Here is a 25,681-nt window from a genome sequence, read left to right as displayed (position 1 = left end):
CACACACACACACACACACACAATCCGAAACAGGCTCTGAGCTGTCAGCAAAGAGCCCAGTGCGAGGCTCGAACTCGGGAATGGCGAGACGATGACCTGAGCCGAAGTCAGACGCTTAACCGACTGAGCCACCCAGGTGCCCCTAAACATTTCGAAGTTTTAATACGGAATGTCAACCCACTGGGCTTAATTCCACTCTCTACCCTACCATAGCACAGTCTAGTTTTTCCTAAATGGCATCCCTTTGCACATGTGGTGCTAGCATGAACGTGCTTCTTCCAACCCTCCCCCGTTTCCTGGCTAAAGCCACCTGGCACCAACAGCTTTCATTTGCCATGGTTTTCAGATCCACCGTTTCTCAGGTGCCCTCTCCTTTTTTTTGAGACAAACGTTCTTTGAAAACTTTACGTACAAAACCGAATGCACCACCCTCCGTAACAGCCCCTTCCACCTACAGACTGCCTGACTCGAACTTGTTCCAAACACGCAGTGACTCTTTTCTATTTCTGCACCTACCTCTGCTTTAACCAAGAGCCTTTTACCCTTTCCAGTTGCAAGAGCGCTCCCGTTAGTAAACAATAATAAAGGGGGAAACAAACCAGGAGCCGTATGGTTCTTTCTCCCCGCCACTTGTTTTTACCATTTCACTCGCCCCAAGAGGACCTATCCTTTCCTCATTTTATTTCTGGCTCAAATATAGCATAAAAGCCTTTTTATGGCCACATTAGTGTCACTCTCAGGTCTGAGCTTATTCTAGTCTTTTGATTTCTGATACGTTTATGGCATGCTTTGTGCTTATCCTTTATTGATGCCAGGTTTCTGTTTTTGTACGTAGCCCTTTAAAATGAAGGCTACAGAAGAGCCCTCTCTGCAGCCTGGACGGGTTCCTGAGATCAGCCCATTTTCTCTCTTCTCCAGCTTCCTCTGTGGGTAAGTATCATGAGCAGGTTTTTTGGCACCCATTTTCTCTTGCTCATCTCTATCTTTTGGACTTTCTGGCCAGGAGCTCATGCCCACGTGTCTTCAAAGTTTTTACAAGTCTGCTTCCCTAAACTCTGGGGACGTGCCTGGGGATCCCTTTCTTGACTAAGTCCAATTGTCTTTGTCATTTTCTCTTGTTTCCTATCACGCTTCACTGACGACAAGGATCGGTGGATCGGGTGTGGACCAGGGGGCCCGCCTTCATCAGCACCATAAGGTAATGAGAGGTAAACAAAAGAGACAGTGGTGAAGGATCAAGACCAGAGATGACGCTGGGAAGAAATGGATAGAAAAGGCAGTTCCAGAAGGAACTCCACAAATGCTGACTGCACCTCACAGCTTTCCCCGTGAGCTCAGCCCGGCACAGTAGGGGCAGGGATGCATCTTCTGAGGACCGGGTGGCGCTCCAAGGTCCATCGATGGAGTGAACAGAAAATGTACACGGCAAGGGGGCGGAGGGGAAGCTCTTGCCTCCTTACCTTGGGGACACTAGTTTCTGAGCACCACCAGCCCAAGGGTCCCGGAATCTGATGCACCGGAGGACCGGACCTCTGACAGTTCCCTGGCTGAGGTCAGCCTGGAAATCCTGCCAGGCTGAGCAGGCCCACTGAAGGCAGCAGGGCCTGCAGCGGAGGGACCCAGCAGCGCCGCGGACAAAGCCCGCCCCCTGGCTGCACGGGAGCAGGGCGATCTAAGAGCGACTCTGCAGGTGGCAGGCGACTGAGTGTGAGAGCCCGTCCTTACAGTGAGACGACCACTTCCCAGCCCCCCGCCCCCACCGCAGACACGTTTGGTGTCCTGCCTGATTGACTCAGCACTCACCAGGCCCACACTTGCAGGTGGCTTCTCATTGCCAGCGTCCATCACTCCGCCTGGGCTCGTCCGCTGCAGAGGGCGTTCGCCACAAATCTAGGGGCCAGCAGTTCCAAGGGGCAGCCCTCAACTACGGAGAAAAGGGACTTCACGGCAAAAGACCCCAGCTTCTCACTACCAAGTGGGACAGTTCAGAGATACGTGCAACACAGTCTCCCAGATGTCCCCAGCAGATGTCCCCAGCGCCCGGTGGCGCCCGGTGGCGCCCGGTGGCCACCTGCTCACGGACACCAATCACTGACCCTGTATTGGGGGCTCCTCGCCACTTCCCTGCTGGGGCTTCCCGGCGCCACCTCCCAGGTAAACCGCTTGCACCTGAGTCCTAGTCTCAGGGCTTCGAGGGGAACTCAGCTTAAGACACCTGCTAATTGTACTTGTGTAAATCACATCACCCCTTCCCTCGAGGCTCACATAATGACCAGTCAGGGCAATTGTTGTGCAGCTTCCCCAATCCCCGACTAGCCATCTCACTCTGCGCCTCCTCAGGAAGGGGGTCTCGTGTGGTGGTTTCCGTGTTTTTCCATGGCTGTTCCTGAGTGGACACCTGATTGCACTGATTAAGCGCCCCCGGGGACCCTGCCTACAGACCAGCCTGACCACTCACCCTCACTACCCTCTTGCCAGCCTCCACCAGCCCCTAAGCAGTGGTTCCCAAGGAGCCCTGCACCTGAATTGCCTGGGGAACATGTTGAAAATGAACTTGCCTGGGCACTATCAACTGAATCAGAATGTCTGCAGATGAGGTCCGGGAATCTACACTTGAGACAATTTCTCAAGGGATCTTTTACAGTCTGAAGTTTGAGATCCGCCGCTCAGTGGTGCGAGCAGACAGCAATCGGCATCATCAGTTTACCCCAAAGACTTAACATCTCACCCTTGTTCAGCAAAAGCCATAGCACTCAGTGGACAACAGGAGGTGCTTCCTCCAAACAGTCCATCCCTTTCACTGTTCCGGCGTGCCCTCCCCATGGTTCTATGTGCCTTTCCCGCTCTCCTGGCTTCCGACAGTGCTTCGCCCATCGTGCGGAGGGCAGACGTGCCTGGGGTTTTAGGTTCCCCGAAGTAGAGCTTAGCCAATGACTACCAGGTGTGGGCTTCTGAAAGCACAGGTGATTTACTTGCATCTGGGATAAACTCGTGGGGTGTAACCTACCCTCTGAGCTCCTCTGAGGCTAGGACTTCACTCAAGATCACCCCTTGCTTACGTTGAAAGAGAACGTAACTCGAGGTATCATAACCCCAGATATCAAGATAAACTACAAAGCTGTAGTAACCAAAACAGTATGGTACCGGCACAAAAACAGACCCATAGATGAATGGAACAAGATAGGGAGGCCAGAAATAAACCCACGATTATATGGTCAATTAACCTTCGACAGAGGAGGCAAGAAGATGTAATGGGAAAAGCACAGTCTCTACAACAAATGGTGTTGGGAAAACTGGACAGCAACATGCAAAAGAATGAAATTGAACCACTTTCTCACACCACCCACAAAAATAAACTTAAAATGGATGAAAGACCTAAATGTGAGGCCTGAAGCCATAAAAATCCTAGAAGGGAACACAGATAGTAATTTCTCTGACATCAGTCACGGCAATGTTTTTCTAGATATGCCTCCCGAGGCAAGGGAATCAAAAGCACAAATGAACTATCGGGACTTCATGAAGATAAAAAGCTTCTGCCCAGCAAAGGAAACAACCAACAAAACCAAAAGACAACCTACAGAACGGGGGAAGGTATTTCCAAATGACGTATCTGATAAAGGGTTAGTATCTAAACTATATAAAGAACTTATATAACTCAACACACAAAAAAAACCAAAATAATCCAATTAAAAATGAGCAGAAGACACGGACATTTCGCCAAAGAAGACATCCAGATGGCCGACAGACACATGAAAAGATGCTCAATATCTCTCATCATCGGGGAAATGCAAATCAAAACCACAATGAGCTATCACCTCACACCTGTCAGAATGGCTAAAATCAACAAGAAACAACGAGGGCTGGCTAAGATGTGGAGAAAAAAGGAATCCCTGTGCACTGTCGGTGGGAATGCAAACTGGTGCAGCCACCCTGGAAAACAGTATGGAGATTCCTCAAAAAATAAAAATGTAATTACCACATGATCCAGTAATTCCACTACTGAGTATTTACCCAAAGAATATGAAAACACTAATTCAAGAAGATATAGGCACTCCTATGTTTACTGCAGCATTATTTGCAAGAGCCAAATTATGGAAGCAGCCCAAGTGTCCATCGATAGATGAGTGGATAAAGACGATGTGGTAGGGAGATATAATAGAATATTATTCAGCCATAAAACAATGAAATGTTGCCATCTGCAATAACATAGGTGGATCTAGAAAGTATAAAGCTAAGTGAAGTAAGTCAGTCAGAGAAAGACAGATAACCATGATCTCACTCCTCTATGGAACTGAAGAAACAAAGAAAAAAGAGACAAATGAAAAAAGAGACCCTTAACTACAGAGAACACACTGGCGGCTGCCAGAGGGGAAGTGGGTGGGGGCGGATGGGTAAAACAGGTGATGGGGATTGAGAGTGAACTTGTCACAGTGAGCACTGAGCAATGTATAGAATTGTTGAGTCACTATATGGCACACCTAAAACTAATATGAAACTGTATGTTAACTACACTGGGATTAAATTTTGAATGCAAATAGCTAATGACACCATAAATAACATTTCTGCTCAGTACCAAATTGTTCACAAGGGGTCTCAGTTACATTTAAAGAAGGTGCCCACAGGGGCACCTGAGTGCCTCAGTCGGTTAAGCATCTGACTTCAGCTCGGGTCATGATCTCGTGGTTCGTGAGTTCGAGCCCCACATGGGGCTCTGTGCTGACAGCTCAGAGCCTGGCGCCTGCTTCGGATTCTGTGGCTCCCTCTCTCTTTCTGCCCTTCCCCTGCTCATGCTCTGTCTCTCTCTCTAAGATAAATAAACATTTAAAAAATTTTATATAAATAAAAATAAAGAAGGTGCCTGCATGCATGGAGATCATGAAAGCTGGTGCCTTTTCCCTCCTCTGTCATCTCTTCTCCCCTTTGGTAACAGCTAAGATTTAATTAGCACTTACTGTATCCCAGATACTGTTCGAAACACTCCACGAATAGTATGTCATTTCATCCTCACAGCAACCCAGAAAATTGGCAATTTTATCATTTCCGTTTCACGATAAAGAAAGTGAGCACACAGATAGTAAGCGACTTGCCCAGAATCACACAACCAGAAAGTGGCAGAACTAGCAATCAATCCGGACAGTCTAGTTCTCATATCTGTGGCTGACCTGGATCCCTCCCTCCTCTGATCACATTGTGTTTATTCATGTGTTCATTTGTTTGGCTAACTTTGACCTGTCTTGCTCCCCATGCATTTTATATGGATCGATCTTGTCTCAACCCCATATGCTGGGCTAACTTCACGATGACAAGCAGGACCTAACCCTATATAAATCTCCTAGTCCTCTGCCGCGAGTCAAGATAATTTGGCAGACGTTGTTGTGTTGTCTACGTTGGCGGCTTGTAGCCACGCGTGGCTACTTAAATTTAAATTAAGACTGAATTAAATTAAAATGTCATGTCCTCGGTCCCATTAGCCACATTTCACGTGCTCGACAGCCATTTGTGGCTAGCGGCTACCAGAATGGACCAGCACAGATACAGAGCATCGCCATCACTGTCGGAAGTCCTGCTGGAGAGGAGAGTGAGTGCTACTTCAGAGGCTGGCACAGACCATTTTTCTCTTGAAGTCTAAATAAAATTAGTTCTCTTTTGCCAGCTTCTCTGGACTCCTACACATTGCTACTCAAATCCCATTCACGTCTGCCCGGATTCGCAGGAAGGCTAATATGCTGCCTAGGACGTGGGCTGGAGGATGTGGGTGAGGGGAACCTCTCTCCTGGCCCGTCTGACTCCCAGACAAGGTCACGGCTGTAGCCTTGCTTCTGCACGTGGAGAAATGTGTATCAGGCACATTCAGGCACATCCCGTTTTGTTTGCCGGTACCCACCTGCCCCTGAGTCCCTGGCCCTCAAGGGACACAGGAATGTGAAGAGGCTTTTTTTTCTTTCCTTCTAGCACCTGTTTTTATTATTTTTAATATAATTTATTGCCAAATTGGTTTCCATACAACACCCAGTGCTCATCCCAACAGGCGCCCTCCTCAATGCCCATCACCCACTTTCCCGCCTTCCCCACCCCCCATCAACCCTCAGTTTGTTCTCAGTATTTGAGAGAGAGCGCACACGAGACAGCCCACACGAGCAGGGGAGGGGCAGAGAGAGGGAGAGAGACAATCCCAAGTGGGCTCTGTGCTGTCAGTGCAGAGCCCGATGCGGGGCTCAAACTCACCAACTGTGAGATCACGACCTGAGGCGAAATCGAGAGTCTGCCGCCTAACCAACTGAGCCACCCAGGCGTCCCAGCCTTCTGATATATTTGACGTCTTCCAGCCCTTGAGACAAGCTCTACTTTCTGGACATGCCAGTTTCCTGAGCCAATAAACCCCTCTTTTTGCTTAAACTGGCTTGATTTAGATTTCTGTTACTTGCACTAGAAATGATGTTAGCATAAAAGCCCTAACAGAAAACAGACACACGCCAACCGACCCTACTCTCTCCAAAGATGTCATCCCATACTTCCAGTATCGATCCTTATAAAGTGTAGTCACAGAAATTTGTAATCTCAGGGCACCTGGGTGGCTCAGTCAGTTAAGCATTCGACTCTAGTGCTTGTGATTTCACGACTCATGATGTCACAGTTCGTGAGTTCGAGCCCCGTGTCGGGCTCTGTGCTGACAACATGGAGCCTGCTTGGGATTCTCTCTCTCTGCCCCTTCCCTGCTGTCTCTCTCTCAAAAAATAAACTAAAAAAAAAAAAAAAGAAAGAAAGAAACGTGTAGTCCCATAGCCTCCAGGGAAATGCTAGATCACTGTGTTATTTTAGCATGATATATAACAGGAAGCAACTTAAAAATGAATTTAGATCTGAATACTATTAAAGATTGTATTATAATTTCTATTTTAATATATTCTTTAATAATACTCATAATACATGAGGACAAAGTTTGACTTTCCCCCAATTAGCAAGCGGGGGATGCTACTTATTTTCAATTCAGTATACAGGAAAGAGCATGGTTTAGCTATAAATTCAAAATGACATATCAATATTGTGTTTGGGGACCAAATGTGTATTAATATCTAGATTGATATTTAACTGTGTGTTACTGCCCTCCAAACATCTTCCATGAGCTGGTATTTGGAATTCTTGAGTTTTGCACTTTAAAAAAATCAATTACTTTATTATTGTAATTTTCATGGTTTGTTTCTAAAAGAGGAGTCATGAGCACTTTCTGGCTGCTATTTGCAAGTACTTCTCCAGAAATAACACACTGTGGGTTTGGATAATTTTATTCCCAATAAAAGAAAAGGAAAATCGGATACACATTTCTCCTTTTAACTTTTGTTTAGAAGAACTAGAGATATCTTGATGTATTAAGAAACGATAATATGAATATACCTTATAGGTCTGAGGTCACAATTGAGAACTATCATTTTTATGTCCCTCATTAGATCGTTCTATTTGTTTTTTACCATCTTAACTATTTTTTATATATTTTTAATGTTTATTATTTATCTTTGAGAGAGAGAGAGAGCACGAGTGGGGGAGGGCAGAGAGAGAGGGAGACACAGAATGTGAAGCAGGCTCCAGGCTCTGAGCTGTCAGCACAGAGCCCAACAGGGGCTTGAACTCACAAACTGAGAGAGATCATGACCTGAGCCAAAGTTGGATGCCCAAGTGCCCAAGTGACTGAGCCACCCAGGCACCCCTTAACCATTTAAAAAAATTTTTTTAATGTTTATTTATTTTTGAGAGACAGAGACAGAGACAGAGCACGAACAGGGGAGGGGCAGAGAGAGAGGGAGGGAGATATAGAATCCCAAGCAGGCTCCAGGCTCCAAGCTGTCAGCACAGAGCCCGACACGGGCCTCGAACTCACAAGCTGTGAGATCATGACCTGAGCCGGAGTCGGACACTCAACTGACTGCGCCACCCAGACACCCCACCATCTTAGCCATTTTTAAGTGCAGAGTTCAGTAGCTCACTCTATTCTAAATCATATTCATAATGCCTCCTCTCTTTAACCAATAATCCATCGTGATGGTAAATTACACAAGTGAATGAAAATAACTGAAAGCTGTAAAATGGTGAACGCCACCAACCGTAAGGCTAAGTAGTCAGCTGGGTGATAAAGCAACCAAGGGACTGATGCCAAAACAGGTCCAGATGATCTCCACAAACTGCCCCAAACACCTAGTCCACATCTAAGGCCTTTACGGTTGAAATTATAACAGACTCCATTATCATTTAAAAAAAAGTCACCAACCTCCGAACACTTTCACAAATCTCCAGGCATTGTTAGTACCAAAACTGAGGTTGGAAATCTTCGCATCCCGGTTCCACCTCTCACTAGCTCTGTGACCCGGGGCCAGTTATTTCCTTTTTCCCTTTCTGATGCTTAGTTTGTGGGTACGTAAATGAAAACTTAAAAGATCTACCCAGTGAGCGTGGCCAGACCACGATCTGGGCACACTAGGGCCACAGCAAAGACGGAGGAGAGCATCACCTTGGACTCGGCTGGTGTTGCTTTCACTCTGATTTATTATCAAACCAGCAGATGGATAAAAGCCGCTCAAAGGATAAAAGTGATAATGATCCAAATGAGCGAAGAGATGTAGCTTGTCATGGTGGCCCTAAAAGAGCGAGGAGTCTGCCAAGTCAGAGAAACGAAAAGCCTTGACTGACTGTAGCACTAGGCTGGGGTAGGACCATGACACCATAGCAGTGGTCTACAAAGTGCGGTCCCTGGACTGGCATTTTTGACCCGGGGATTTGTGAGAAATGCAAATTCTTAGGCCCTAGCCCAGACCAACTGAATCAGGAACTTTGGGGGCGGGGCCCAGCAATTTGCATCTGAAGAACCAAGCCCTGGTGGGGGGGGGGGGGTGGATTGTGATGCCTGCCCAAGCGTGGGACACCTGCACTGCAGCAGGAGACAATTCCTTCCGCCGTGGGTTTCACCTTCCCGTTGTCGTTTCTCTCCCGGGCCTGCTCACCACCCAGAGTTACTGCGACGACAAAATCCCACGTAGACTTGGTAAGTGCTCTGTTATCGGAAGGATCCGTTTTTCTCGGGAGCAATGCTAGGCCGAGAATTTAACTGGTTCTGCCCGGGTACGGAGGGATCAGCCCCACTAATGGGTGCAAGGTTGGGCTATCCCTTTCCCTCTGGTCTTCAGGGATCACCTTCATTTTTGTTCGTAAAGGAGGAAGAGATGGGATGTCGAGGGCGCGCTACCAGACACCATCTGCCTGAGGAGCAGCCTCCAGGAACATCGTCCCGGCTCACTCAGAGCAGCACTGTCCAACAGAACTTTCTTTGGTGCTGGAGATGTTCTGTAATGTGTGCTAATCTGCACCGTCCAATACAGTAGCCACTAGCCGCGTGCAGCATTTGACAACATGGCCAGTGAAACTGGGCGATTACATTTTACAGTTTATTTAATTTTGATTAATTTAAATTTGAAGAGCCACATGTGGGACAGAGTTATACTAAAAAATTATTGATTGTATACCTGGAATTCGAATTTAATTGGGTGTCCTGTGTTTTAATTTGCTAAATCTGGCAACCCTACTTTACAGATTCTCAGTGATATTGACCTTGACTCCTCCAACGGAAGGTCTGATTGAAAGGGTCTCTACCCATGACCAGAGGAAGCAGATTTGACATTATACTGACCAGAAAGGGCACCTGGCTGATGTTCTTCTTCTGGAGACAATTTTCAGAGAAATATGGCTGAGAAAATCAATATAACTGATGACTAAAAAGACAAACTTGTACTATCATTCCTACACTCATACTTATTTCTCCGCAACTGAATCCATCTTCTTGCGAGGTGAGAAGGAAAGCAGTAGTCCAGAAAGCCTAATTTAGTCAAGGATCATTCTGGATTTGGGGCATGGTCCTATGTACTAGGACTGCAACAGGGAGAAATGGTACTATGGGTCATGCTACTGATTTATTTAAAACTTTTTTTTAAATGTTTACTTATTTGTTTTGAGAAAGAGAGAGAGAGCCACACACAAACGGGGAAGAGGCAGAGAGAGGGAGAGAGAGTCCCAGCAGGCTCTGCACTGTCAGCACAGAGCCCAACCCGGGGCTCGATCTCATGAATGGTGAGATCATAACCTGAGCTGCAGTCAAGAGTCAGACCCTTAACTGAGCGAGCCACACAGGCGCCCCTATGCTGTTGATTTTAAGGCAAACCCTACCCCCTTCATTACTTAATCCCTTAATCCCCTCAATGAATGACTACCATATTAAAGTCATCATAGGAAATGAAAAAAAAAGACCCAGAGTCTTTCCTTATGACTATACTTAAGCTTTGCTTCAAAAACAAATCAAAAAAAAAGTATAGCAACCAGAATACTGCCAGTTCTCAGGAACACTTGATAATATTTTCCCCACAACCCTATAATTTCAAGATGTGATCAAATAGAGGTGCCTTTATATCTCCATTCACTCTGGCCCTCACTCTCTGCCATAACTATCTCGTCTCTGGCATCTTGAGGTCTCCAAGCTCATTCCTGATGTAATAACATATTATTTTACAGTTACTTATTAAGTAGATATTTGATAACATCATTTTTAACTAGAGGAAAGGATTTGGAAATTGGCACTCGTTCCCCAGGAATAGCAAAGAAAACACACATGGTGTTTTTATAAAGTAAATGGTGTTCCAGAAGGCAGACTGATTCTTGTAAAACCCAGGCCCCTTCTGTTTCCAAGAATGTCCAGGTCAAAGAGTAACGATCGCGGTTTTTCCCTTTCAGCAGGTTTTAATGTAACAAACAACCAGCAGGTTTAAAAACAAATCTTAATAGCATTGTATCTAGACCATCACCTTTGATATTCTCCTATTTTCTCTCTTGCTTAAAATACTCACACGGATATATATTTAGCTTTGGAGATCTGGCGATTTGGGAACCAGTGGGTCTCTGGAAAGAGATTATTAGGTGATCATATTGCTCTCTGCCTCCTCCACCCTCCCCCGGGGTCCTTCTCTGTCTTTGCTACCCACTTCACTAAGAAAAGGTACTGAGACTGGGAAACAGTCTCAGAGAACCTGCCAGAGAGAATCTGCCCAAATTTTTGAAGGGGCTCCTCTAAAAATAGCTCAAGTTTAAATCTGAAAATGGGGCAGTCACCCTCGAGGGCTGCCATGTAACTGGCACACAGACTGTGGTTCTCAAAGTGTGGGTGGTCCCTGGCCCAGAAGCGGCAGCAGCATCTGAGAACTTTCTAGAAATGCTAATTCTCAGGGCTCACTCATGCAGACGCATCTGGATGACAGCAGTTACCTGAGTATTCTAGCCTTCTTTTTTTCTTTTTTAACCTTTCACGCTTCTCTTTCTTTCTCCGGAAGCAGCGCCCCCCTCCCTCAGGCACATTCAGACCTTTCCTCAGTCAGAGTACAGCAGCATTCTCAAAGTGTGGTCCCGGGACCAGAAGCATCAGCCTCAGCTGAGAACATGTTAGAGGTGCACATTCTCGAGCCCCACCCACTCGGGTCTACTGAAATCAGAAATCCAGAGGGTGAGGCTCAGCGGTCTGTGTTCTAACAAGGCCTCCAGGGACTCTGGATGCACACCAAAGTTTGAGAAACGGTGAAGAGTAGTCCCTGCTAGTCTGCCTATTCTGTGACTTGGAAGCTTGCCCAAAAAGCCCTGTGATTTTATCCTCAAGGGATTTTATTCCTTTGTCAGTCTGCCCTATCCTCAAAAAAGTATTAAAAATTGAAAATGCCATCCACAGTATTATCTGCAGATATAAATCTATGTTTCTCAAGAGAATTCATTTCAGGAAGGGCGTCTCAGCAGGCCGTGTGGGCTCTGTGCGATGGGAAAGCAATCGTGGAGAGCCATGGATTCGAAGATGCCTCCTTTCCCCCTTGATGTAGGTAAGAGAGTGTTGCTGTCGTTGTTATTGTTGTTTTAATCAAGTTGGTAGAACAGTTTGCCAAGATTTGGATCTACTGGAGCATAAAAAACCATTCTCACAGCCCGCCCACCCACGGAAGCCTATCTCTGGGGAGACATTTAAACTCTCCATCTTTAACTTAGAAGGTTAGTGCAAATTTAGCTTCTCAATCGTTTGGTACTATGGATGCAAAGGTAGAGGTGTATTTCAAGTCAATGGGTATGAAAGTCAGGTTTAATCCAGTCTCTCCCCCTCCAGTCCCTCCTTCACATTCCTGCCGGACCAACTGTGTTAAACCAGCTCCAATCATAGCATTTCCCTCCAGGGGTGGCTCCCCAGTACCTACCAAATTAACTTCCTATTTCTCACCGGGCATTCAAGACTGAAACTGTAGATACTCAACTGAGTCATATGAAACTGCCATTTTAATTGGGCAAAAATGGTCGAACATCGCCAATTTCATGTTATCCATTTCATATTTAATTTGTTAAACTTCTCTATGACCTTTTACTTTTTTCTGTTTTAAGATTTAAGCTTCTTGGACTTGTAATGCTTAATCTTAAAACTGCCACCCCAACTGCTGGTGAAAAATCTCAGAAAAAAATGTCGCCTTCCTACAGGTACAGAGAGGCAGACGCTATTGTGTGGCACAGAGCCAGTGCCATGTCATAAACTTAGAACTGGAACATTTACTCAAGTCTCTGTCCCACCGTCCTGGCCAGGATGGTGGTGTGAGTAAAGGCCATGATCCTGTTTTGTTTTCTGTTACTATAAAGCGGTCCTTTAGAGTGTTATTTGTAGAGAAACCTATCTCTTAAGATACATGGATATCAGAGTCGGTTGCTATGTGTGGTAAAATAGAACCCATAACGTTCCTCTTAGGTGCACAACATAATGATCTGACATGTGTATACACTGCAAAATGATTACCGCGGTGAGTCTAGTTAACATCGATCACCGCATGTAGTTACAAACTCTTTTCCCTGAGTAACCTTTAATCCCACAGCAGACGGAACAGGTGCCTGACTCCGCCAAGTATGAAGCAAAAGGCCTTGCATGTAAGTATGCTCTCAGTATTTAAAAGATGACACTGAAGAAGTCTCCCACAACCAGTATTAAGGGATATCTTGGGTCTAACTGACCCCTAAAACCAAACCATTCTTCTTCCCCACTGCGGGAAGTCAACAACATCCCTGCACACCTTGAAGATTCTAGGGTCTGGCTCATCACTACACTGTAAGAGTTCTTGGTGATTTCCAGCCACGTGGATAGATGAGCCTGCCAGTAGTCTGGCCCCTGGTTCCCTTGACCTCTTTTCCAGTGATTGTGTTCACCACCTGCACCAGGAGGCCACTCCGGTGGTTTTACCCTAGACCTCATCATTACCGATAACCATAGGCCCCCATAATCGCACCTTCAAATGCCACACTCTCCAAACAACGCCAAAAACAGTAATTTCAAAATAACTCTGGTTTCTCAGAGTGTAAAGAAGATGCATAGCCCCAAAGACCACTTCTTATAATCACCCGCTTCCCCCTCCACCTCTGGCTCAGAAGCTCCAACACTTCTGGAAAGAGCTGCTTAGAACCCAAGAGTAAGCCTGCTGGGTGGGGGCGGGGCATGAAGGGATTTGCTGTGAAGCTATTTTTGCGTACCACTTCACAACTCTTCCAGAACATCTTTTTCATATCAAAGAATGCCCCCCATAGCGGTAATAGGGGTGGAGGGCGAAAGCTTCCCGAGCTGCCCCCGCCCTCCCCCCCTCGCCGCCTTCGCCACAGACTTCTCACTCAAGTCTCAAACACTTTAGAAAACTCACCCCGAACATTCCTTCGAAAAACTGTCCCACCAGCTAGAGACCTCTGCCCATTCCCATCGGAAACTGGGACGGCAAAGCCAGAGACCCTGGATCGAGACGACAAAAGGCGGCTGGGAAGCTGCGGGTGCGTGCAGGCGCGTACGTGTGCGTGCGTGTGTGGGCGTGCGTGCAACAGGACTTGTCCGGTGGTGCCAGAGCTGCTAAAGCCCAACGCTGCGATCAGGAAGCATCAGGTGCGCCTACATGCTGAGGAGGGGCTCCAGCCTTCCAACCCGGCAGACGCGTGCTCTCAGACAAAAGGACCGAGAAATGGAACAGCTGGCCCCCATTACGGCTCCCTGCGACCTCCACCCCCCGCTCGCCACCCACCAACCTATGTCTACACGACAGGGCCGGGGAGGGCAGGGAGGGGAGCTGAGTGTTCCTGGTGAGAGGCTGCTTTCTCCAGGGGAGAGGCGATGTACCGGTGCCCTCCTGCTCTCCCAAACCGAGAGACAGGTAAGGGACACCCCTGAGAGAGCTGCTCGAGGGCAGTGGGAAGGTCTGCAGGACAGGCAGGTTGGCACCCGGTTACCTGGACCCTCGCTGAGCTGCACAGACCCGCAGGCCCACTCTGCGGCCCTGAGAGCTCTGGGCGAGGGAATTTTTGCCCGGGCTTAACAAACACGCTCAGTGATGTGTGGTGCGTGAACCTGGAGTCTGGTGCCCCCTGGTGGTCAAGAAACATCTAAACGTCAGAAGCTCCAAAAGTACTGAGGCGTAATGTGCCTGGAAAGAAAATGGGACCATCACTCCCAGCCTTCAGAGCTGGGAAACGGACCTTAGCAGTTCCCAAAGCTCCATGTGGAGGAGCACAGGGCTTACGTAGAGGGCTGTCCAGGAGATGGGAGACAGAACCGGCAGAAGGGCGTGGGAATCAGCAGGCAAAGCTGCCCTTTGCTGAGGGATGCCCCGGGGAAGGAGGAACCCAGACGAAAAACAGCACGGCCTCCAAGGCAGAGACCCCCCCCCCCACCCCAACCCGCCGACCTGCAGGGCACCTCACAAGATCATGGCATCAGACCTGGAAAAGGACCGTATCCACAGGAGTTCTCTGTCTCCCTTCTCTCTCTGACCCTAAAACCAGAAGATATAATATTGGGATTGGGATTGGCCAGGTTTACCAACCAAGATAACCCTCAAAGTTATGAGATATGCCCAAGGTGTCATTAAAGAATGGGAAAAGAGGCTTGGTGCCACACAGTTGAAAGCAGTGATTGGAAAAAACAAAAGAGTTACATGTATACAGTCCACCACTGAGTTGAGGGCTGTCAACACATCAGTTACATGTACCCAGGCACAGGCATGGATTTAGAAGGACACGGAAAATAGCAACTGTGCCACTTACTACTTGTACTGCTTCAGGCCAGGCCTATCTGACCCTCAGTTTCTTCAGTCCTCAGAGGATAATAATAGCTAATGGGCAACGTTATTCAAAGATTAGAGGCAGGGTATGTAAACAAAGAGAAGCTACTATGTATTTATATATTTGTTTGCCATGGTCGGGAGGCATTAGTTTCCCAGTTTCCTTTGACAAAAGATTTGAAGCAGTCTATGAGAAAAGGTAAAAAGAACTACTAAAATAGAAAGAAAGAAAAAAAATTTCAAAGAGCAAGGGAATGTTGAAGAACTAACCATAAATGTAAACGTGGTGGTTCCAGCTTCACATTTGGTTTTGAGTTTCCTGTCAGCTGAAGTGAAAAGGGAAACCTGAGAACTTGTACAATTCCCGTTACCAGAAAGGGGCAGGGTCGCTGCCTTCTCAGGGGAGACAAGCTCTTCCGGGCTCCAAATTCGAAAAGCAAAGCCTCAGGAGGCGTGTTTCCGCACTGGCTTGTACCTTACCTGAAACCTTGTCTATTCTTTACCACAGGGTTCCAAATGCCCTGAACTACTAACAGAGAAGTAGATTAGTAATTGGGACTGGGCCAAAGTACTGAAAGTTGATGGGCCAGATTTCTACACTTCAGAGCATGGTGGTATTCTCCAGCAATTCTTACCCCACAGTTCTTCAAACGCTTTCAGATGTGCTTTCCCTCAATACAATCCATGGCAAAATCACCCAAAGGACATTTAGACCCACCACTTCCACCCCCAAGGAAATGTTTCCATTTGTAACTCAAGCAGAAGCTTTAGACTGATGACAAATGAAAGCAAAAGTATAGATGTATTTTTAGATGAAAGAGCTAAATTCAAAAGGCTCTTCTCTTTTCAGAACCAATTCAGCCCTCGAAAGGCCACACCGCTCTCCCTTCAAGGCCAAGGTCACCTTTCGGGAGCATTAGCACATGAAGTAAACAGCTTTTGCAAAACAGTGCCACAGGTGAGCCTTCCCACCCGAAGCGCAGAGGCACCGCAGCTAATCTGCATATGCTAACTCGAGTTACCGGGGAAGAAGCCCGAATAAGCCACCGTCCTCCCTCACCTTTACTTTCATCCCCACATAGGTTTTGCTTTTACCATATGGTAATTATTTCCAAATCACAAGTGCAAACACTCACTCTGATTGGAAAATTAGCAGATTTCAAACTCGGGTAATTTGTCCCTAATGAGGAACTTGTTGAACTGAATTTAACAATTAACTCGCACACCCTTTGCTGCCTGCGGCTTATGAGAGTGAAGCGGGAAAGAAGGAAGGGCAAGCCGAGGGCCAGGCCTGGCAGGACTTTGGCACAAGACGAGGGTTGGGATGGGGCAAGGTGTGTAATGGGGCTGTGGGGACATCAGGAACTTGACTGTTCAAATGGATATATACAGCCAATCACAAACATATGCCAAAGTAGGGGCGCCCGAGTGGCTCAGACGGTTAAGCTTTCGACTTCGGCTCAGGTCATGATCTCATGATCTCAGGGCTCTGTGCTGACAGCTCCGAGCCTGGAGCCTGCCTCCGATTCTGTATCTCCCTCTTTCTGCCCCACCCCTGCTTGCGCTCTCTCAAAAAAAATAAATGTTAAAAAAAAAAGTTTTTTTTAAAAAAACAAATATATGCCAAAGTAGTGAGAATAACATGGTGATCCTCCAGGTACCCATCACCCCAGCTCCCACAATTACCAAGTCATGGTTGCCGTGACTTCATCCATGCTGAGGAGCAAGAGATCAAGAAAATGGACAGGGAAGAAGAGTGAAACAGCAGGGGGCGGGTCTCCTGTCTCGAATTCCCAAAGGTTCCAAGATCTCTAGGGGCAGAGGTGGGATGGGTGAATATAAACTGCTGGGATGGTTTCAGCCCCCTTCATTAGCATTTTGAATCTGGCAGGGCAGACCCTGGGAAAGAGCTGACCCATTTTCCGGGTCTCTGCTACCCGGCCCTGCCCCAGGGCTGGGGTCGCTTGTTCTCTCCCCGCGGCTACAGGTCCAGGTGACCAGAAGCCCTGAGCGTTTCTGGGAGCTCTGGCGTAACACACAGTCAGCAATGGTCACCCCCCTCCAACCATGTGCTCCGATGGTTGGTTCCTGCCTCTTCTCCAGCACTGGGGCCAGTTCATGCCTGAGGCTTAGTCTCTATGATCTGCTCTGCTGTTTGTCCCTCTAGAACTGCCCTACCCAATTGGCACCATAGGCAGATGTGGCAACTGACCACGTGAAACGTGGCTAGTGAGGCTGAGGAAGTATTTTTTTTTACTAATTTAAATTTAAAAACTGGTCCTTGACCCAATTATTGGAAAACTTCTAAGTATATTTGGAAGGTGAATCTACATTTTCAACCGTAGAATCTAAGTACAGATCAAGTATTTTTGGTGAAAATCTAGCATCTGACTTGAGAAAGGCTTTAACTGTCTGGATTTTGAAGATTTAGTAAAAATGAAACAATGTAAAATATCTCATTAAGTATATTAAAATATTAATTACGTGTAGAAATGATAACCTTTTCAATATATCAAGTAAAATTAATTATTAAGGGCAATTTCTCCTGTTTCCATTTACATATTAAAATGTGACTACTAGAAAATTTAAAATTATATATGAGGCCCAAATTATACTTCTACTGGACAGCGGTGACCTAACCAGACTCCTCCCTGCACTTGCAGATAGCCTCAAAAAATATAATTCTGTTGCCAAACTTCTTCCTGTGACAGAGGCCCCAACTGCCAGACACGTCCTGCTATACTAGCCTCACCTGGATTTTCCTGGATGACCATCCCCTGTACCATCTTCTCTGCTCCCTGTGCATTCTGAGGCCACCTACTTTCACACAACCATGGACCGTGGTGGGCCCTAACCTCATAAAGACAGAACCTGTGTGACCTAATTTCAGACTAAGATGATGAATTTGACCTGGGGTAGGGAAGAGCCTCCAAGCTCTCAAGATACTCAAATCAATGTAAAGGTCCTTCACAACACACAGCCAGTTAATATCCTCAAAAGGGAACGTGGCTGAAGTTGCAGCCTAAGAAAGGATCTTTACAAGGAAATAAAGGCCACCAAATGGTGATTTGACACCAAGCTGAATTTATTTGCTTGTCCAGGAGGCGAGCATCACATTGCTCAAGCACAAGTTCAGTTGGTGTCTCCCTGCAAAATGTTCAACCTTGAACAACATGAGTTTGAACTTCATGGGCCCACTTATATGCAGATTTTACTTGATACATGCCACACAATATTTTCTCTTCCTAATAACTGCCTTAACGTTTGATTTTTTTTCAACTTACTTTATTGTAAGAATACAGTCTATAACGCATATAACGTACAAAATATATTACTCGACTGTTTAAGTGATCGGTAAGGTGTTTGGTCAACAGTAGGCTATTAGGGATTAAGTTTTTGGTTACGCAAAAGCTACACACAGATTTTTGACTTCGTGGGGAATCGGCGCCCCTAACCCCCACCCGGTTCAAGGGTCACCAGTACAAAAAAAGGGCCAGATAGAGGGCAAAAGGAAACAAGTACATCGAATCAGGTGAGATTCTGAGCACGGGCGTCTAGCTGGTTCCCAAGGCCTAGCACACACTCTCCTGAGCAAGTTCACTTCTTCAAAGCGCGGCCACCACACCCAAAGATGTCCACGATGGGTTACACAAAGCTCTCATGGGCCCCCTGTCACTCACGTGGCACATCTGACTTGTTTGCTTGAAGTTGGCCAAAATCCTCCGTCGCCAGGATCCGCAGCACATTAGCACAGCCGGGTCGATCACGTGGGAGTCACTCACCGGTTACCCGCCTTTTCACTCATCTCTTTTGGAACTGCCAGGCCACATTTCCCTTCTTTCTTAGGGCAAGAGGCAGGGACACATGCGTGTGTACGTAGAAAACAAATTTTATGCGGACAGGTTGCCCTTTGGAAATGGCAAGGGAACAAAATAGACGAAGCTCTCAAACGCCAATGATCCTGGCAACGCCGTTCACAATGCCCAAAGGCTGGAAGCAACCTCCGTGTCCATCAGTGGATAACGGAGGAGCTAAATGCGGTCTATGCTGACAAGGGAATATTATTCAGCCATGAAAGAACGGACGAAGCCCGATCCGTGTTACACCGAAGAGGAACCTGGAACACTATGCCAAGTGAACGAGGCCAGACAAAAAAGGTCACATACCATTTGACTCCATCATTGGCAAGCATCTAGAACAGGAAAGTCCACAGACCAGAAAGCAGATTGGTGTTTCCGGGGCTGGGGGAGGGGAGGACGGGACCCCCGTGCTTAGTGGCTACAGAGATTTCTCTGGGGTGATGAAAACGTTTTGGAAATAGAAGAGGTGGTCGCACAGCAACGTAAAGGCACTCAATGCCACGCGGCCGTAACTTTAAAATGGTTCCTTGTCGCTTCTGTGAATTACACCTCGATAAAAAGAAAGGCGAAAGAGAACGAACTTCGGGGATCTGCTGAGCCCCACTGACACAAGACAGAAGGAACAGACACGAGGGAGCAGGGGCTGCCGAACAAGTGATGATCACCGGGAGGGGACAGGCAGGAATGGGTGGGGGGGCCGGGGGGGTGGATTCCACCTCAGAAGTGACCAAGGTAGCAAACGCTTGAAAAGCAAACAAACAAAACTCATTTTCAAATGTCTAGCTGTTCAATTTCTGCAAATAACCTGGAGTTCTAAAACAAGCAAGTGATTTGATAGGGAGAAAGCAAAGACCTCCCACAAGTGCCTTTTCAGGCCCAGTGATTGTACCTGGAGGAGAAGGGCTGAGCTCAGCCTGTGGACCGCCCCCAACACGGGCGCCCCTGAGCCACTCTGCACGTTGGGAGGGCTCCCACATCTTCCATGTGAGCCTGACAAGCATCATCTTTTGGCAGTTTTCACAGTTTCTTTCAAAACTAATTCGTAAGGATTGCATTTAATACGCTGCACGCGAACCTTTTTGACACACACCAAACGACGTTCTTCTGAAAGGTGTTTCTCCTATTTAACAGGTCACTTCAGGGGCGCCCGGGTGGCTCAGTTGGTTAAGCACCCGACTTCGGCTCAGGTCATGACCTCACAGTTTGGGAGTTCAAGCCCCGCCGTCGGGCTTTGTGCTGACCGCTCAGGGCCTGGAGCCTGCTTCGGATTCTGTGTCTCCCTCTCTCTCGGACTCTCCCCCCACTCGTGCATTCTCTCTCTCTCAAAAATAGATAAACATTAATAGGTCAGTTCAGTACCGATTATGTGCAGTGACACCATTAAATTTTTTTTTTTTTAACGTTCGCTCATTTTTTGAGAGAGAGACAGAGAGACGGGGGGCAGGGGGGGAGAGCTCATGAGCAGAGCATGAGCAGGGGAGGGGCAGAGACAGAGGGAGACACAGAATCTGAAGCAGGCTCCAGGCTCCGAGCTCTCAGCACAGAGCCCAACGCGGGGCTCCAGCTCACAAATCGCGAGATCATGACCTGAGCTGAAGCCAGACCCTTAACCGACTGAGCCACCCAGGCGCCCCATAAAAACCTATGGCCTTCCCGTCCACGCTACAACGCGTCAAGGGTGAGCCTTGACGGTGACGACGTTACGCTAAGTGAAGTAAGCCAGTCACAGAAGGACACCTCCTGTTCCACGAGTGCACTTTATCCGAAGGCTCTAAAGCAGTCACACTCGCGGACACAGAAAATGATACCGTGCATGCCTGGGCTGGGGGACAGGGAAATGGGGAGCTGGTGCTTGACGGGGACAAGAGCGTCGCTTCTGCAGGATGAAAGCAATTCTAGAGACGCGCTGCGCAGCAGTGTGAATATACTGAGCACTACTGAACTGGGCACTTCGATCACTTTAAGCAAAACGATCCCAGTTTCTTAAATCACTGCCTTGTTTCTGCGCAAAACTCACGAGGTTGTGCTTCTGTACAGAGTTCGTACATCTAAAGGTAAGATGCTGACACGTTAAAAGAGCAAAAACCAAAAAACCCCAAACGAAGGAAAACCTCGGAGTTCACTTGGGCCAACGCTCTGGTGTTTTTAAAAAGAGAGGAAATGAGCGAGACTCAGGATCTGGGAGGGGAAGGCGGGCCTCTGTTCTTTTTACCTTCGGACTGGCTTGCGGCCCGCTGGCCCCAAGAAGGCTGAGCCGTCTGGGTGGCTACGGTTGTCACGGCCACCGGGTGCTGTAAGATTCTATGCTGTCGCGCCTGCTGCTGTGGCCACCGCTGCGAGGCAGGGGACAGCTGCAGCGTGTGCCGAGGGCCGCTCGGCCCGGCTCTTCCCTGGGTCTCTGCAGCACAGCCAAGCAGAGACAACACGGCTGCCTGGGGCTGCAGCAAACTCCCCTGTCCCCGTCCCCAGCCCTGGCCCTGTCCCAGGAGGCTCAGGACAACGGCCTGCTGAGCAGGTGAGGCCGTCTCTGGAGGGGCTGGGCCTCGGGCACCGGGACCCCGGGGCACTGGCTGCCAAGGACCAGAAGCGGAGGCTTGCTGAAGTTGTTCCTGTGGAATCAACTGATAGAGCCGCTGCTCTGGCTGCTGCTGGGCGCTCAAAGGGGGCGAACCTTGCGGAAGCTCCAGCAGAGTCACCGGCTTGAGGCCTGAAGCATTTTTTAAAAAAAACTGAACGCGGACTGGAGACGCAGCCTGTGCTGCAGTGCGCACTGCATTTGGTGGCCGAGCTCCCGAGGGCAGGCTGCCGGGCTGGATTCCCGCAGGATCTGTGGCCCCAGCGGTAGAGCCCTGCCCGGGGCTGGAACCCCTCGCCAAAGCCTGGGCTCCACAGACCGGGCCCGCCAGCTGGATGATGTTGGGGCCAGGGGAGCGGGCCGTGACCTGGGTGGCCAGGCTTCTTTGTGATGAGCCGGTAGTGGGTAGGGTGGCCGCGGGAAGCATGCTAACTTGAGTCACCTGTTTCGCAGAGGGCTTCTGGGAGCTGGCCCTGACCGGGGGGGCCAGGGTTGTCTGTGATGAGCCGGTAGTGGGTAGGGTGGCCGCGGGACACATGCTAACTTGAGTCACCTGTTTCGCAGAGGGCTTCTGGGAGCTGGCCCTGACCGGGGGGGCCAGGGTTGTCTGTGATGAGCCGGCGGTGGACGGTGTGGCTGCAGGAAGCGGGCTAACTCGAGTCACCTCCGCAGAGGACTGCTGGAAGTTGGCCGTGACCGGGAGGGCCAGGCTTCTTTGTGATGAGCCGGTAGTGGGTAGGGTGGCCGCGGGAAGCATGCTACCTTGAGTCACCTGTTTCGCAGAGGGTTTCTGGGAGCTGGCCCTGACCGGGGGGGCCAGGGTTGTCTGTGATGAGCCGGCGGTGGACGGTGTGGCTGCAGGAAGCGGGCTAACTCGAGTCACCTCCGCAGAGGACTGCTGGAAGTTGGCCGTGACCGGGAGGACCAGGCTTCTTTGTGATGAGCCGGTAGTGGGTAGGGTGGCCGCGGGAAGCATGCTACCTTGAGTCACCTGTTTCGCAGAGGGCTTCTGGGAGCTGGCCCTGACCGGGGGGGCCAGGGTTGTCTGTGATGAGCCGGTAGTGGGTAGGGTGGCCGCGGGACACATGCTAACTTGAGTCACCTGTTTCGCAGAGGGCTTCTGGGAGCTGGCCCTGACCGGGGGGGCCAGGGTTGTCTGTGATGAGCCGGCGGTGGACGGTGTGGCTGCAGGAAGCGGGCTAACTCGAGTCACCTCCGCAGAGGACTGCTGGAAGTTGGCCGTGACCGGGAGGGCCAGGCTTCTTTGTGATGAGCCGGTAGTGGGTAGGGTGGCCGCGGGAAGCATGCTACCTTGAGTCACCTGTTTCGCAGAGGGTTTCTGGGAGCTGGCCGTGACCGGGGGGGCCAGGGTTGTCTGTGATGAGCCGGCGGTGGACGGTGTGGCTGCAGGAAGCGGGCTAACTCGAGTCACCTCCGCAGAGGACTGCTGGAAGTTGGCCGTGACCGGGAGGGCCAGGCTTCTTTGTGATGAGCCGGTAGTGGGTAGGGTGGCCGCGGGAAGCATGCTACCTTGAGTCACCTGTTTCGCAGAGGGCTTCTGGGAGCTGGCCCTGACCGGGGGGGCCAGGGTTGTCTGTGATGAGCCGGTAGTGGGTAGGGTGGCCGCGGGACACATGCTAACTTGAGTCACCTGTTTCGCAGAGGGCTTCTGGGAGCTGGCCCTGACCGGGGGGGCCAGGGTTGTCTGTGATGAGCCGGTAGTGGGTAGGGTGGCCGCGGGACACATGCTAACTTGAGTCACCTGTTTCGCAGAGGGCTTCTGGGAGCTGGCCCTGACCGGGGGGGCCAGGGTTGTCTGTGATGAGCCGGCGGTGGACGGTGTGGCTGCAGGAAGCGGGCTAACTCGAGTCACCTCCGCAGAGGACTGCTGGAAGTTGGCCGTGACCGGGAGGGCCAGGCTTCTTTGTGATGAGCCGGTAGTGGGTAGGGTGGCCGCGAGAAGCATGCTACCTTGAGTCACCTGTTTCGCAGAGGGTTTCTGGGAGCTGGCCGTGACCGGGGGGGCCAGGGTTGTCTGTGATGAGCCGGCGGTGGACGGTGTGGCTGCAGGAAGTGGGCTAACTCGAATCACTCTCACAGGGGACTGCTGGGAGTTGGCCGTGACCGGGGGGGCCAGGGTTCCTTGTGGCGAGCTGCTGCTGGACAGGGCGGCTGCGGGAAACATGCTCACTCGATTCACGTCCACAGACGAATTCTGGGAAAGACTCGGGGGCTGAGGAGCAGGAGCGGGAGCAGGAGCAGGAGCTGGAGGTTTAAGGAAGCCGCTTGCCTCCACTGGGATGAAACTGTTGCCTGACCGAGTCCCTCCTGAGCTCCAGGAAAGTCTGAAGCGTAGAGGTGGATGGCTGACTCCCTTCCCCAGGACTGAAGACCAAACCGACGCCGTCTCAGGCTGTGCTGTTTCCTTCCCGGGAGGCGGCTGGCTGAGGCTGGCTGGGCCACTGGAGCCGTGTGACGCGGTGGCGGGACACTTGGCCTTGCGCTGGACCAAGACAGCTGACCGAATGGCTTCCGTCCCAGCATCCGTCTTGGAGCCAGGCCGGACACTGTCTGGATGGTCGTCTGTGGAGGAGTGCGGAGGAGACCCCTGTCCCTCACGTCTGGCTTCTTTGCAGGGCCTTCTTCTTCCAGACAAAGGTGGGTCATTCGGCGGCTGCACGGAAGTCAGCTGCGCTGTCTGAGACTCACCGCCAGCTTCATAGCCCAATACGGAATCACCTTCTACCTTGTGGGCTGGCCAGGCCGTCGGTGGCGAGCTATCGTATCTGGCGGACTTCTTCCCCCTGGCGTATTTCTGCACGTCCACTCCAGACGGTACGGCCAAGTCACAGGGTCTCTGTTTCCACATATCGACGCAGTTCCCCGCTTTAGAAATTTTGAGGTCGTGCTGCAGACCTGCTTGCCTTTCTCTGCTTTTCTTGCAAGAGGCCCATACTCTCAGCTCAGGAGGAGGTGGACGATGAGACAGCTCCTGCTGCCGGTTCAGGGAGGGTGCAGAATACCTCTTGAAGCTCCTTTTCATGGGGCCAGTGTTCATCTTTTGCTTGTTATAGAGCAGCCTGTTTGCAGTGCAGGCTACTGATACAGAAGGATCAAGACACAGCGGTTCGGCCGTGGCTAAGATCAGCTGGCTCTCCAGCAAAAGCCTGTCTTCCTGGGTCCAGGTCTGGTCATCGCTGGTCATGGACTGCACGTCGCAGGCTAACGTCTGCATCGTTGGCCGCAGGAGAATATGCCTGCTCGCGTAGCCGGGAGGTTCCCGACTGCACTGCCGGTAGTCCCGTACCTGGGCTATGACACACCCAGAGTGAAAAAAGTTAACCTGAGATTTTTCCAGGAGATCCACCAGAGCAGGAGGTAATTGTTCAGCATCCAAGTATTCGAGCAACTCCCCTTCTTCGTAAGGCAGTCGAATGGTCTCCGAATAGGATCCATTTTCGCCCTCGAGCATCAGCGAATATCCCTCCTTCCCTGGGTATAGGTTGACCACTAAGCACGGCAACGACTCTCTCCTCAGGAGCTTCTCCAACAAGTTCACGTTGCTTCTTAATTCCTCCGTAGCCTCAGGCTCTTCCCCGCATTCTTCCACATACAGGTCATAAAGTTTTTCATCCAGAGATGCGCCCCCACTCGCTGAGCCTTTCCTTTTAGGAGGCCTCTGCTGGGCACTGGCAATGACGTACTCCGCACGGTCCAGAGCTCGTTCTAAAGCCTGCTGCATCGTGGCACAACAGGGGCCCTAAAGAGAAGGGCAAGCGCAAGTGCAAGCGCCTTGAAGAGCCGGGTGAAGGTCCCGTCTTTCACGTGGAGGTAGAGGTAGAGTCTTGCAGACGCCGCCCCTCCACAGTGCAGCCACCAGCCTAACTTCCAAATGGACGGCAAGAAACGCGCGCCGGGAAAGCACCGCACGACATACCTGCGATCTGGGCATCCAAAGCCAACAACACGTGTCGGAGCCGCCACCGCGCGGCTCTGGAGCGGCCGCGGGCTGGGCCGGAAGTGGATGTGAGCCCCCCCGCCCTCCCCCCGCTCTCCCCCCGCCCCCCAGCTCCCCCCTCCCTCCCGGCCGGAGCAGCCGACAATCCGCT

The 25,681-nt window shown here is 49.9% G+C and overlaps 1 protein-coding gene across 1 annotated transcript; it reads right to left on the bottom strand.

Annotated features, from left to right (window-relative positions):
• Positions 1-20,755: 20,755 nt before the first annotated feature.
• On the bottom strand, positions 20,756-25,314 carry LOC115506729 (transcription factor SPT20 homolog). The gene is made up of 3 exons (XM_032592043.1): positions 23,773-25,314; positions 21,210-22,014; positions 20,756-20,955 (listed from the first exon to the last, which is right to left on the bottom strand). The coding sequence occupies exons 1-3, from the start codon at positions 25,312-25,314 to the stop codon at positions 20,756-20,758; spliced, it is 2,547 nt and encodes an 848-aa protein (XP_032447934.1).
• Positions 25,315-25,681: the final 367 nt, after the last annotated feature.

The sequence above is a fragment of the Lynx canadensis genome, chromosome X, assembly GCF_007474595.2.
Source record: "Lynx canadensis isolate LIC74 chromosome X, mLynCan4.pri.v2, whole genome shotgun sequence".
NCBI classification, from domain to species: Eukaryota; Metazoa; Chordata; class Mammalia; order Carnivora; family Felidae; genus Lynx; species Lynx canadensis.
This window is presented reverse-complemented; position numbering and strand designations above follow the sequence as displayed.